This window comes from Hyla sarda, chromosome 8 (assembly GCF_029499605.1).
Source record: "Hyla sarda isolate aHylSar1 chromosome 8, aHylSar1.hap1, whole genome shotgun sequence".
In the NCBI taxonomy this organism is placed as follows: Eukaryota; Metazoa; Chordata; class Amphibia; order Anura; family Hylidae; genus Hyla; species Hyla sarda.
The window spans coordinates 208,430,522-208,445,521 of record NC_079196.1 but is presented as its reverse complement, the minus strand read 5'-3'; the positions used below and the strand labels follow the sequence as shown (position 1 = coordinate 208,445,521).

The window sequence follows — 15,000 nt, the reverse complement described above, 5'->3', positions numbered from 1 at the left end:
TTAGATTCCTGTATTGCCTTTTATTGATAGATCTATGGAAGGTTAAAGCATCGTCCACGATCTATCACCTTTATGTCCATCTGTGTATAAGGCAAAGCTCATGCGTCCTACTTATTGCATTTTTTTTGCCTGTATTTTGTTATTTTACGTAATAATCATTCTTATCCCTTTCTTTGCCTTTATGTTTTGCCTTGTCCTGACGACCAGACTTGGCCTCGGGTTGGTTATTAAAGTTTCCGGGATAGTTTCTAGGCTCTGTGCGTGCATGTTTCTGAGGAAATTCTGACTCTGGTTATGTGAAGTTCAGGCCTGTTTGTACAAGCTGGGTTTATGAGTTATGCATACATTTTCATTTCTTATTATGGATGCCTTCATCTTGTGGCTGTGCATTTCCTCCTGAACGGTTTGCTGGTCACTTACTCGGTTCTGCTCTTGGCAGCTATTACTTAAAGGGGTTTTCTGGTGGAAAACAAATGATTTCAGATCAACTAGTGTAAATACTTCTATTTAATAGTCTCAATCCTTCCAGTACTTATCAGCTGCTGTATACTACACATGAAGTTATGTAGTTCTTTTCACTCTGACCACAGTGCTCTATGCTGCCACCTGTGTCCGTGTCAGGAACTGTCCAGCACTGAAGAGGTTTGCTATGGGGATTTGCTTCTACTCTGGACAGTTCCTGAAACGGACAGAGGTGGTTGTAGTCACTAGGGATGTAAGAAAAAATCGATTCTCGCGATAATCGCGATTTTTCATTTGCCGATACAGAATCGATTCAAAATATTTTTGAATCGATTCTTTTAGGGATGTGGAATTTTTAATAAAACGCACTTTTCTTACCTGCCAACGAGCCCGCGGAGCTCCGGTACAGGTGTTCGGTCCCCGGGCTGTATTCTTCTTACTTCCTGTTAGTCCGGCACGTCACATGGAGCTTCAGCCTATCACCAGCCGCAGCGATGTCCCGCCTCCGCTGGTGATAGGCTGAAGCTCCATGTGACGTGCCGGACTAACAGGAAGTAAGAAGAATACAGCCCGGGGACCGAACACCTGTACCGGACTGTACCGGAGCTCCGCGGGCTCGTTGGCAGGTAAGATAAAGTGCGTTTTATTTTATTTTGCAGCCCGCACGGGATAACATGAGAAAAGTGAGCACCGGAGTACTAGATCGCCGCTGTCAAAGCTGACAGCGGCGTCTATTGGGATCTATGAATGCTCCCAGGTGGGCGATATATCGCGATGTATCGTCACCTAGACGGTATCGCGATATATCGCGATATATCGAATCGCCACACTGGTATCGCGATTCGAATCGAATCGCCAAATTCTTGGCGATTCACACCCCTAGTAGTCACTGTGGTCAGTCACACTGGAAAGAACTACACAACTTCCTCTGGAGCATACAGCAGCTAAGTACTGGAAAGATTAAGATAATTAAATAGAAGTCATTTACAATTCTGTATGAATATACTACAAATCTGTATTCTGGCACCAGTTAATTTGAAAAAAAATTTTTTTCTTTTCTTTTTTTGGGGGGGTTTCTACCGCCATACCCCTTTAGCAGCACTTAGACACTGACGAGGTTTGCTAACCAGTCTACTTTTTGTCTTAAAGGAGTTGAACGATGTAAAAGTTATGATACAACAGTAAACATTATAATACAACGCAAAAAACCCTCAAAAGAAAAAAAAAACTAAAACTCTATTCACCTTTCCAATCCCCTGCCGATCCAGTGCAGATGTCTGTTTACAAGTTGCAATGAGCGTTGACTGCTGCAGCCAATCAGTGGGGCCTCACTGGTCACATGGCATACTATTGTCGCCCATGCAGGATGATGCCAGCAAATATGGTGCGATCGCAGGTTGGCTGCAGCAGTCATGTGTTTCTATGGCAAATATAAGATGGCAGCTTGTAAACAAGGACTGGCAGGAGACCATTGCATCAGTGGGGACTGGAATGGTAAGTACAGTGGTCCCTCAAGTTACAATATTAATCGGTTCCAGGGCAACCATTGTATGTTGAAACCATAACTCTATGGAAACCTGGTAATTGGTTCTGAAGCCACCAAAATGTCATCCAAAAATAGGAAAAAGTGAGGATTAAAGATAAATAAGTAGATAACCAATATAGATAGAGCAAATCATTACATATAAAAGTAATAAAGATCTGCTGGGAGCTGTAAATCACTTTCTATTTCAGTGTTTCCCAACCAGGGTGCCTCCCGCTGTTGCAAAACTACAACTCCCAGCATGCCCAGACAGCCTTCGGCTGTCCGGGCATGCTGGGAGTTGTAGTTTAGCAACAGCTTGAGGCACTCTCTTTGGGAAACACTGGTCTATGTAGAGGACAGAAGCTTCTTCAGGGTCCTGTACAGAACACGCAATGTCCTTTAAAAAATAAAATAATAATAATAATAAAAAATAAAAATAAAAATTGAGCCACCCTCACCGGATGCCCAAAGAATAAGCTAATCCTGGCACAGGTAAAGAGTATAGAACATGTAATACCTCCCTGTACTGTAGGGGGTGCTACCAGACACCAGTCAGTGCATACACTTCAGTAATACAGGTAAAGAGTACAGAACATGTAATACCTCCCTGTACTGTAGGGGGCGCTACCAGACACCAGTCAGTGCATACACTTCAGTAATACAGGTAAAGAGTACAGAACATGTAATACCTCCCTGTACTGTAGGGGGCGCTACCAGAAATCAGTCAGTGCATACGCTTCAGTAATACAGGTAAAGAGTAGTACAGAACATGTAATACCTCCCTGTACTGTAGGGGGCACTACCAGACACCAGTCAGTGCATACACTTCAGTAATACAGGTAAAGAGTACAGAACATGTAATACCTCCCTGTACTGTAGGGGGCGCTACCAGAAATCAGTCAGTGCATACGCTTCAGTAATACAGGTAAAGAGTAGTACAGAACATGTAATACCTCCCTGTACTGTAGGAGGCACTACCAGACACCAGTCAGTGCATACGCTTCAGTAATACAGGGGTTTTACCAGTGAATTTCCATTATGATTGGTCAGTTCTTCCAGCCATTGACAAGTTTCGCAGATTCCATAGCATTGTATGCTGAGTCTGGTTTCAAGTTACAATGGTCCAGAAAAGACCATTGTATGTTGAAACTATTGTATGTTGAGGGATCACTGTAGTGTGATTTATAAATTGTATGTATAGAAAGTGTTGAAAGAAAAGACTATTTGATAAAGCAAGAGAGCTTGTACTAGACAGGGACTTGCAGTAGTTGTAGGATACATACGGGTTAACTCTTGTATCGTGGCCGCCTTCTCATGGTTTCTTTCCCTTTATTGCTGTTAAGTTTTTAGGGCTGTGGCTGAATCCCCGCCGTCCCCCTGGCCGGCATCACCCCCGCCGCCTGTTTACAATATGGGGTTATTTTTACTCAATGATTTAGTGCCGCTGGAATCTGTGTTTTGTTACATGAATAGCTGGCGACTGCAGTTTAAGGCCTGTTGCTAGGAGCCCTCTGGATGTTTTTTTTAGGTACGCATTCAGACTTTCAGGATCGTTCCAGAGAAATGAAGTCTGTCATCCCCCTATTCCCCCCCCCCCCCCCCTCCTTCTTCTTTTTTTTTTTTTTTTTTTCATTCTTTTTATGGATTTCCAGAGAACAGATTGGAAGTGAAATCACTCCCTATCCTTTTATTCATTCAGGGCTATGTTTTCTCTGGGCTTTTTTTTCTTTTTCTAGTCATGGCGCCAAAATGTATAAAACACACCACAAAGCAGGGTTACCTAACCAGTGCACCTCCAGCTGTGGATGTCCTGGGAGTTGTAGTTTTGCAACAGCTGGAGACACACTGGTTGGGAAACACTGAAACAGACCACCATGCTCTTTCATCAATGGCTTATGTGTACGGAAAGTTCTTCACAATTTTGATATATATCATATTCATAAAGGGAGGAATCCCGAAAGCTTGTCTTTAGAGATGAGCGAACTTACAGTAAATTCGATTCGTCACGAACTTCTCGGCTCGGCAGTTGATGGCTTATCCTGCATAAATTAGTTCAGCTTTCACGTGCTCCCGTGGGCTGGAAAAGGTGGATACAGTCCTAGGAGACTCTTTTCTAGGACTGTATCCACCTTTTCCAGCCCACGGGAGCACCTGAAAGCTGAACTAATTTATGCAGGATAACACATCAACTGCCGAGCCGAGAAGTTTGTGACGAATCGAATTTACTGTAAGTTCGCTCATCTCTACTTGTCTTTATAAAATACTGTTAGTCCAATAAAAAAGGTATTCTAAAATATCTATCTATATACACACACAAACATTGTGAGTTTTGTTGTTTGTGTGTATGTATATGCACATTGTGTTTTTTTTTTTTTTTTATTTGTTTTTTTTACTTTATTAAACAACTTCATATAACTGAGTTTACTGTAATATCTCCTGTACTCTAGGAGTAGAAACCCAATATACGAAATAAGTCCTTAATGGTATATAATAAAATAAAGCTAAATGCAGAATTTTTTTTTTTTTTTTTGTAAATGTGTGGATATTTTATAAAAGTTATACGTAACAAATAATTTTAGTGCCACTGGGGAACAACAGGGCTTTTGGTTTATTTGTTATGTAAAATTATTTTATAAAATATTCACATATTTGTGAAGATTTAGTCCTGCTTTTAGCTTTATTTTTGTCCTATAATGTTATGGTTTTTTAAAACAGACAAATTAGTTACATAATGGATAAAATTACAACATACAATTTTCCTTTTTATTTTTCCTTTTGAACCCAGAACTACCCTTCCCCCTAATACCCCTAATGCATATACTGGATGAAATAAAGAAAAAAAAATGTAAATATTATACATATATATATATATATATATATATATATATATATATATATATGTAAAAGAACACTGCAGCACTCCAAGGCTTGTAGAAAAACTTGTAAAAAGTGTTTATTCCATCATAGTACAGAAGGCTGATGGAATAAACACTTTTTGCAAGTTTTTCTACAAGCCTTGGAGTGCTGCTGTGTTCTTTTACCTATGTGAAGTCTTGGGATCGGGAACCGCACCCAATGAACTGCACCCATTTTCTACTGCTCGGACGGTGTGCTGCTAAGTTTATTTTCTTTCTTTCTATAATATATATATATATATATATATATATATATATATATATATATATATATATATATATAAATAGGAAAGACTTCAGCAGCACACCCGTCAAGTGAATATGGTGGTAGTTTCTTGACTCATGTCAGATACGTTTCAACGGTATCACACCGTCTTTTTCAAGCATGCTCTACTGCTCTGACGGTGTGCTGCAAAGTTTGTTTTATCTATCTATCTATCCATCTATCTATATAGTCAGAGATGGTAGCACTCATCAGTCAATAGTGCACGGGTACCCTCCTGCTGTCGTTCCTTGTGAGGGAACCCGCTAAATACTTGAAGAAAAGTCGTGGCACTCCAATATGGTGAAGAAATTATGTGTTTATTCACTCCCGCATAGCGCTACGTTTCGGCAACCTCACGCTGCCATTGAGAATGGGAGTGTGAGGTTGCCAAAACGTAGCTCTATGTGGGAGTGAATAAACACATAATTTCTTCACCATATTGGAGTGCCACAGACTGTGTGTGTGTGTGTGTATGTATATATATATATATATATATATATATATATATATATATATATATATATATATATATATATATAATGTGTGTGTCTCTACATATAATGCTTTATTTGCTTGCTGCCTTAAATTTACCTAGGATGTGTATTCTACAGCATATCCTCCTTGTGTGAACATACCCTAATAAAGCATAACTCCACCTAAAAGATTCCATTCCAAATAGTGTATCCCACACACAGCTGAGGTAGGAGTGGGGTTCACTGATTGTTTCCAAAGTAATTTACTGAAGGGATAAAGGGACCAGTGCTCCTCCAGCTGTTGCAAAGCTACAACTCCCAGCATGCCCGGACAGCCGAAGGCTGTCCGGGCATGCTGGAAGTTGTAGTTTTGTAACAGCTGGTGGCATTCTGGTTGGGATCACTGCTCTAGACAAAAACATAAGCACTGTGCATGTTCCAGGGGCTTAGGGTTATAACACCAGAGTTTTCTTATTGTCGATTGTGTTACGTGTAGGGAGAATAACACAGGAATATGTTATCTGAAAGGTTTTTTTTGTTTTTTTTAAATATATTTTTATTGGTTTTCACACAACTGAACAGACATATATAAACAATTCCGATAGCCCCACTCCCGCCAAAGTCATTCCAATGGAATAGCTACACAAGAACTGAAACAAATATCCATAATTAATGGAAGGGAGGCCACCAGAACAACAACAACACGAAGACCACATAACAGACAATTCCATTCACCCACACACATCCAGACATACCCAAGAGCTCCCCAACTCCAATGTAGCCATTCTACATCTGAGAGGCTCCCCGAACTGGAGGGTCAGCAGAGACATCCAATAATAACCATGGAACCCAGACCGTATCAAATTTTTTCGGACATTTCCTACTAACATACAGGGCATGGTATAATGAGACCTATTGATTAACTAGGGCTATCCACCAGGCCAGAGGGGGTGAGGACACCTCCTTCCAGGCCATCACTATAACTTTACGCGCACAAAAGAAAGCGATCCAAAATGCGTCTATAAGAGCCCTTCTCCAACCCATTAATAACCCCCAGCAAACACTGAAAGTTTATTTTTAAAGCGAAACTACGATCACTCTCCAGCAGAAATCTTTTTACATCTCCCAGTAACTTTGTAGCCAAAGACTATAGCAATTGGCATACGGATTTGCCGGAAGTCCCCTAGACATACATGGGACCTCAGGCAAATCAGTGTGCTGTAGTTTCAGGCTATGAAGTTCCTGTGCGATTTAAACAGATCCCGCCGCCAGAGCGTCATCGGAGTTGCACTTTAGGGTCTTTTTCCAGCATACAGTATCCTGAGTATATTTGATGCTGCAGATTTACAATAAAATCTGCAGCATATGATGTGCACAGGATCCTGTACGTGTGAAGGCACCCTTAGGGTAGGGTCACACATAGCTGATTTTGCTTACCATTCACTTCAATGGCTAGGAAAATACGCTACAGCAAATATGGAGCAAAATAAGTCACGTGTGACCCTACTCTAAGGGTCAGATATGTGTAGAATACTGTACTTGTGAATATACCCTAATGGTAGAGTCACACATGGCATATTTATACGGCGTATTTTACTATCCATTGAAGTCAGTGGTTAGCAAAATCAACTGTGTACTTTACTATCCATTGATTTCAATGGGTAGGAAAATAAGGAGCAGCAAAATATGGCATGGATGACCCAACCATTATATGCACAAGTACCCTACCATGAAGGGTCATGCACTTTAGTTTTTCAACATGCCACACCCATAAAGGGGCATCAGATAATGGGTCGTAGAGTAAAGGAGAGCAAGACAGAAGGTTACTAACCTGCCTCTGATTAGCTCAAATTTTATTTCCTTTTTACGGTCAAGATTACTTAACGGAGATATCCAGGAATAGAAAAACAGAGCTAATACCTTCTGAAAGAACAGCGCCACACCTCCCCTCTGGTTTTTTGTGTGTTATTACAGCTAGGTTCCATTGAAGTGACTGAAACCAAGTTGTGATACAACAACCTGAGGACAGGATTGGTGCTGTTTCTGGAAGAGAGCTGCTCTTTTTCCCTAATCCTGGATAACCCCTTTAAAGCGCAACTGTCATGAGTTTTAACCCCCATAAACCAGCCCCAGCTTGACAAAGTTGTTAGAAATAACAGTTAAATCCTACATTTTGCTGATTTCTAGCCGCTTTAATGATGCTAAAAAATGCTTTTAACGATAGTCAGCAACAGTCGGATAGGCGTGGCTATGCCCGCAGCCACCACGCCTATCCCCTGTATGCCAGTGCTGGGGACGCTGTGTGATTGGTCCACAGATCTCAGCATTAGAGCCCTTATTACTGTACTGTAGAAGAATAAACGGCGCCCGTTCATCTATGCACTCCGGTGATGCGGGCAGCCAGCACTCACAGCAAGCACTAGCTCTCTTTCTGCTAGTACTTGCTCCCTATAGCCCAATACACGGCTACAGCATTACGCCGCGCATTGGGCTATAAGGAGCAAGTACTAGCAGAAAGAGAGCTAGTGCTTGCTGTGAGTGCTGGCTGCCCGCATCATCGGAGTGCATAGATGAACGGGCGCCGTTTATTCTTGTACAGTACAGTAATAAGGGCTCTCAGTGCTGGGACCTGTGAACCAATCACACAGCGTCCCCAGCACTGGCATACAGGGGATAGGTGTGGCGGCTGCGGGCATAACCATGCCTATCCGACTGTTGCAGACTATCGTTAAAAGCATTTTTTAGCATCATTAAAGCGGCTAGAAAGCAGCAAAAGGTAGGATTGAACTTTTGTTTCAACAACTTTGTCAAGATGGGGGTTAAAACTCATGACAGTTGCACTTTAAAACATAACTCCAGTGTTGGCCACTTCGTAGCCAAAGACTTGCCCACTACCAACTCGGTCAGGATACCAATACGGATTGCACGTGTATAGGGAGGACAGAAGGCTTATTTTTCAATTCTTTTTTTTTTTTTACTGTTTTTAAATCTTATGCAGGACAAGATTTGTGTGTAAATATATTTCTGCTTTTTACATACCCATAATGGTCTGATGTACTCTGTGCCAAGTAGCTGATAAGTGCCATCAGTCAGTAAGCAATCTATTCAGAATAGGACTACCAGGACATGTGCCCCAGAAATACTGTCGGGGCCTCACAATGATCTCTACTTCCTATGCTTTTGCTTAAAGTTGCAATTGTGAAGTGGTGACCTGTCTTGTATTTGTCAAATTGTATGTTTGGTTTCATGGTGGCCATGGGTAAGCTTTAATGCATCACATAAACTGGGAATATTAGCTGTAATAATTAATTAATAAAAACTTTTTTTTTTTAAATAAAAGGATTAAAAAACATCATTGACCCCACACTTTCTCCTTTTGTCTTCCCAGATATTAATCACGGCAGTCTAGGATCTCACTATGAAAGTTCACACTGGGGATCAGTCTCTTCCAACGGCGATTCGGGCACAAACTGGGACAAGGTTATAGTAGACGGCACGGACAGAGAAGCCTGGCCATCTATCACAGGAAACAGCCCAGAATTAGCATCAGAATGTATGGATATTGAATCCACCACCAACTGTGGGCTGGAAAAAAGCCACATCGTGCCATTTGGAGACACCGTAGGGGAAATGGATACCATAAGGAATGGCATTGGGCATAGTTCTCAAAGCAAGCTTTTGATTGGAAGCAACAGCAATAATGCAGGCAATGGAAGTATTAATGGGCCTTGGGGTGTAACTCATGGACCCATGATAAGCACATGCCAAGATGGCCCCGATAGCAAAACAGACAGTAGGCACAACAGGATCAACGCTTGGGGCACCGTCAACAATTCAGTCAATGGAGTTCTAAATCCAAGCACTTTGAACATGAATGGCAACCACGGTGCCTGGCCTGTTTTGGACAGCAATGGACATACCCATAAAGGGTCTAATAATTCTGGCACAAATGTTTCAAGTAGTACTATAGGTCAGGTGTCTAACAATCGGAGTATTAACCCTAAGATGGGAAGCTCTAACCCAGGCTCCTGGGGATGCATTCAGGAGAATGGAGATTCTGAACCCAATGGTACACGGAAGGCTTCTTATAGTGGACAACCTCAAAACCTTAACACTGAAATGACTGGACCAAATAACACTACTAACTTTATGACCTCTAGTTTACCAAACTCTGCTGGTTTAATGCAGACAAATGAACTGCCTCATTCTACAGGGCATGGGGCTTGGAGTGTGAGCAACATGAATCATTCTCCACTTCACACCCCTTCAGTTACAAATGGCACTTCCATTCCTCACCTTAGCAATGGCGAGGAAACAAACGGCGGATCATACGGTACTACATGGGGTACCTCCGGCTCAAATTACTCCGGAGACAAAAGTTCAGTCCCTAAAGGGCAAGCTAATGGCGACACTGTGAATGCGACAATAATGCAGCCGGGTATGAATGGGCCCAATGGTCCAAACTGTAAAATCAATGGGAATAAAGGAGGATTATGGGAGTCAGGGACTGTAAACTCCCAAAATATGCATTGGGGTAGTGAAAACGGAGGGGCTTCTGGTGGAAGAGGATGGGGAAACCCAGCACAAAACACTGGCACTAATATAGCAAATGGAGATTGGAACAAACCTAATAATCAGCATTCCAATGAGGGCGAGATAGCAGAAAACGGCAGAAAAGCATCAAAGACCTGGAAGTCTGCCGAAGAAGAGAATGCAGGGCAAAATCCAACAGGGTCTAGGGGCAATGAGACAAGTAATGTATGGGCCAAAAGTACAGGTACAGGGGAAAGCGAAGGTAGCGTAGACAGCACTGGAAGCCAAGGCGAGCAGGGTGGCGGTGATGGGCTACGGCCTGTAGACAGAAGGAAAGTGGACCAACAAACATTACTCCAAAGTATTGTAAATAGAGGTGACCTGGACCCTCGGGTCTTGTGCAACACTGGCTGGGGACAGATTCCTATTAAACAGAACACTGCCTGGAACATTGAAGCTGCTTCGCCTCGGAGCGACAGAAAGACTGACAATGGAACAGAAGCTTGGGGGGCCTCTGTGTCAAAGACTTCTAACTCAGGGGGATGGGTGGAGAAACCCAACCCTAATAGCAATGATACCTCATCAGTATCTGGGTGGGGAGATCCAAAGCCTGCTACAGGGTGGGGTGATGCCAAAGGCTCAGTAAGCCAAGGGGATTGGGGGGATCAATTTGCTGCTACTACTGGAACGGTCAAGAGCAATCAGTCTTGGGGGAACGGTAAAGAGGACAAATCCACTTGGAACGATGCACAAAAGGTCAAACAAGGTTGGGGTGGGCACAACAATGAAGGCTGGGGAGAAAATTCCAAAAGTAATCATTGGGGGGCAACAAAGTCTAGTTCTAGCAGTGACAGCGACAAATCTGGCTCTGGATGGGGAGATACGAGATCCAACACCTGGGGTAACGTGAACTCCAATAAGAATTCCGGTTGGGTTGAAACTAAAGCAAACGCAAGCCAGGGATGGGCAGAACCGTCCAAGATAAGCCAAGGAGGAGGTGGAGATGCTTCCAAATGTGGTCCATCTCAGATGGAAAGCGATCACCCACAATCCAATAACTCCTCGGAATGGGGAAAGAAGCCAGAGACGGGATCATGGGGGGGCCAGCCAGCCAACAATAAACCATCAGGCTGGTTAGGTGGACCCCTGTCGACCCCAGCAAAAGAGGAAGAGCCCACTGGTTGGGAAGAGCCTTCTCCGGAGTCCATCCGACGTAAAATGGAAATAGATGATGGAACTGCGGCCTGGGGGGATCCGAATCAGTACAAATACAAGAATGTGAACATGTGGGATAAAAATACATCTAATACAGCCACCAGTGGGGCAGAACATTCAACCCAAGTGCACCATCTGCCCCCCGCCACAAGTACAGTGCCAAACAAGGAGAGCAGCAATGGCTCTGGTGAGTGGTGACAGTACTTCATGCTAAAAAAGTGTCATTTATTCCATAGGTATTTTATGGAGAGCAATCGCCACTTGTCAACATTTATACTATCATTTTTTGTGAACTATTTATTGGTTTATTTTGTAGGTTGGGGGGACTCTTGGCCAGAGAAGACAGTTACAGCTGTAGATAATGGTACCGCGGCATGGGGTAAACCCATGGATACGAGTGGCAGCTGGGCGGAACAAAATTCAGACATGACGTCATCTGGTTGGAGCCATACTCCCATTGGTCAACAGGTTCCAGGCAAACCCGGTATGTACTGTAATATTTATATATGTGCGTATGTTCCAGCATCACTTCCAAATGGCTAAAAATATTAACATGAAACTTGGTCACATATTATTTATGTCAACTAGAAACATAGGATAAGTAAATTAACCCTAACCCACCTCCATTTGGGACAGTCAGGCTTTTTGTTTAGTCCCGTACAAGTCTATGAAAAATGTTACTGTATAACTTTCAAACAGCTGGAGATATTTCGATAATACTTGGTCACATGTTACTTATGTCTACTAAAAATATAGGATAATTTAACCCTAACCTACCCCCTGTTTGTGATGGTCAGGGTTTTTTTTTTTAAGTCCCTTGCAAATCTTTGAGAAATGTATGTTCCAGCATAACTTTCTTACAGCTGGAGATATTTTGATAATACTTGGTCACATGTTACTTAGTCATGGGCGTAAATTTTGGCACCCCTCAAATTTTTCAAGAAAGTGAAGTATTTCTCACAGATAAGGATTGCATTAAAATGTTTTGCTATACTCATGCATATTCCCTTTGTGTGTATTGGAACTAAACCAAAAAAGGAGGAAAAAAGCTAATAATAATGTCACACCAAACTCTAAAAATGTGCTGGACAAAATTATTGGCACCCTTAACTGGTTGAACACCCTGTGGAAAAAAACAACTGAAATCAGTCGCTTCCTATAGCCATCAATAAGCTTCTTACACCTCTCAGCCGGAATGTTGGAAGACTCTTCCTGCTCCAGGTCTCTCTTATTGGAAGGCGCCTTTTCCCAACAGCAAGTTTGAGATCTCTCCACAGGTGATCAATGGGATTTAGATCTGGACTCATTGCTGCCACTTTAGAACTCTCCAGCACTTTGTTGCCATTTATTTCTGGGGGCTTTTTGACGGATGTTTGGGGTCATTGTCCTACTGGAAGACCCAAGATCTCGGATGCAAATCCAGCTTTCTCTGTCGCTCTTCATTGGACACAGAGATCATGGTATATGCTCTTGCTACTAGTAGGCGCTGACACTATGAAAAAAGGCTGCTCCTTCCTGGCAGGATATACCCGCCCACTGGAAGTAAGGTAATCAGTTTTAGCTAGTGTCAGTAGGAGGCAAGACACAGGTCTGGGAGCTCCCCAGACCTGGTCTTTTTTTATTTTCTGGTAAGGGTTGTTTAGTTAGCTTTTTTTCCTCCCTTTTGTTTCTCATTTTCCGGAGGGGGTTCAGGAGGATGGCGCTACCTGTTCCCTCATATGTGACAAAGGGGCACAGACATAGAGTATGTACTGTCAACCCCTTCTCCCCAACGGCCAGCGCCTGGAGGTTGTACCCCTGGTCTGGGTCACCCACTGCCCCTGCTCGCCCTGCTATCTTAGCCTGGTATGATGCAGCGTGGCCATAAGCTGGTTGAAGCTGTCTGGGTGAGTATATGAAGACCGTGGGTGAGTATATCATCCCCTCCACCCGCCAGTGGACTCGGTTACGGCAGCCGTTTCTGTTACAGTGCACCCGCAGACTTTTGCAGCTGCTCCCTGAAATTCTGCGGCTGCTTATTCTCTTCATCTGGTCAGATCTCATCCGGCACTTGCTGGCTAGCAGGACCCATAATGGCGTCAGGTAGCTCCGCCTCCCCTTCTCCCCATGGGAATCTGGAGACTAACTGAGGGAGGACTCTCTTTCCCCCCCCCCCTCTGTCGGCCCTGTCTTTGTAGCGCCAGACAGGAAAAGCCCATCGCCTTTCTGCGTCTCTCATGAACAGAGCTTAGCACCTCCTCCTTCAGCCCTCCAGGCTTAGGGCACTGCAGTAGTTAACGCTACCAGGGATGTCAGAGGCTGTCTCCATCCTCTGACTCCCTGGTTCAGGACCATTTCTCCTCCAGCTCAGCGGAAGCCTGTCTAGCTGGGCACCGCTGTCACCCCCACTGGCCTTGAAGCAGCAAGCCCTCTTACAGCATGCTGCATCTCCGCTCCTGTTTAGTTCGTGGCTTCCTGCACTCAGTCACCCCTGGCTATACACAGCTGCTGGCTTAGTGCAACTGTGCGGTAACTTGCCAGGGTGCGGCAACTTGCCAGGATTTACTGTATAGGCACCGGCACAGAGTGGTGGTGCTTGTCGCAGCCTGCGAATCCTTTCTGCATCCTGCATCACCCCCGCTCAATCAGTGACTACCATCGCTTTCATGGAGGGTGGGCCTTTTTCCCTGGGTGTCTCACAGGACGCAGTTCCTCTCTTCTCCCGTCCTGACGGGCAAGGATTGGCACAATTTTGCACCTCTCTGACTGAGTTTAGCTCCAACCCTCTCCTTCCCTTTTAGCACGTTCAGGCTTGGGCTCAGGGGTTGCACTGGAAGTAAGGTAATCAGTTTTAGCTAGTGTCAGTAGGAGGCATTAAATTGTCTTCCTCTGGTCTCTTTGACAGGAAAATGCCCTCTAGCGGCTGTTAATGGTATTGTTTTTTGTGTTTAGTCTCTTCTAAGGACGGTCCCTTCCTTGGCATCCTAGTCCATCTTTATGGACAGTGGGAACTGCCAAAAGTTCAGTTCCAGGCTGCAATTGCCTTTTAGCCCAGGGTCTCGTCCTTGAGTCTTACGGCCGTCAGGGGTTCAGTCTCCGAACTGACTCTTTCTCTGGTAGTGGTCTTCCCACTCCAGGGACTGCTTTGGTACGTCCCATGGTCTCTGTGCCCCCCAATGAAGAGCGACCGAGAAGTGTTTATTTTTTATTTTTTTGTACTCTCCGTAAAATCTTTCTCGTAGCCTTCATCCATGTCTTCATTCTTGTCCGGATAGCCTTTTCCGTTTTTTGTGTTTCTCTGGGATTCCTTTCTAGGGTCCTTTTTGGACTTGTCTCTTGCCTAGTGGCAAGAGCATATACCATGGTCTATGTGTCCACCAATAAAGGCTACAAGAGTTTCTTTTTACGGACAGAACAAATAAAAAAAATCTCCTTTTCTGACACTGGGCTGTACAGTGCAACCCAAAAAATGTTGGAAGGCTCAGATTTCATGATGCCTTGCACACATTTAAGGCACCCAGTGCCAGAGGCAGCAGAACATCATTGAACCTCCACCATATTTCACTGTAGGTACTGTGTTCTTTTCTTTGTAGGCCTCATTCCATTTTCGGTAAACAGTAGAATGATGTGCTT

The 15,000-nt window shown here is 43.7% G+C and overlaps 1 protein-coding gene across 6 annotated transcripts in view; it reads left to right on the top strand.

Moving 5' to 3' along the window:
* The window catches only part of TNRC6A (trinucleotide repeat containing adaptor 6A), a 153,603-nt gene that overhangs the window by 109,141 nt on the left and 29,462 nt on the right, over nt 1-15,000 (top strand). For all 6 annotated transcript variants that reach the window (XM_056537166.1, XM_056537164.1, XM_056537167.1 and 3 more), the window contains 2 exons: nt 9,029-11,575; nt 11,705-11,872. In XM_056537166.1, coding sequence (XP_056393141.1) covers nt 9,029-11,575; nt 11,705-11,872 — 2,715 coding nt within the window. The remainder of the gene's footprint in view (nt 1-9,028; nt 11,576-11,704; nt 11,873-15,000) is intronic.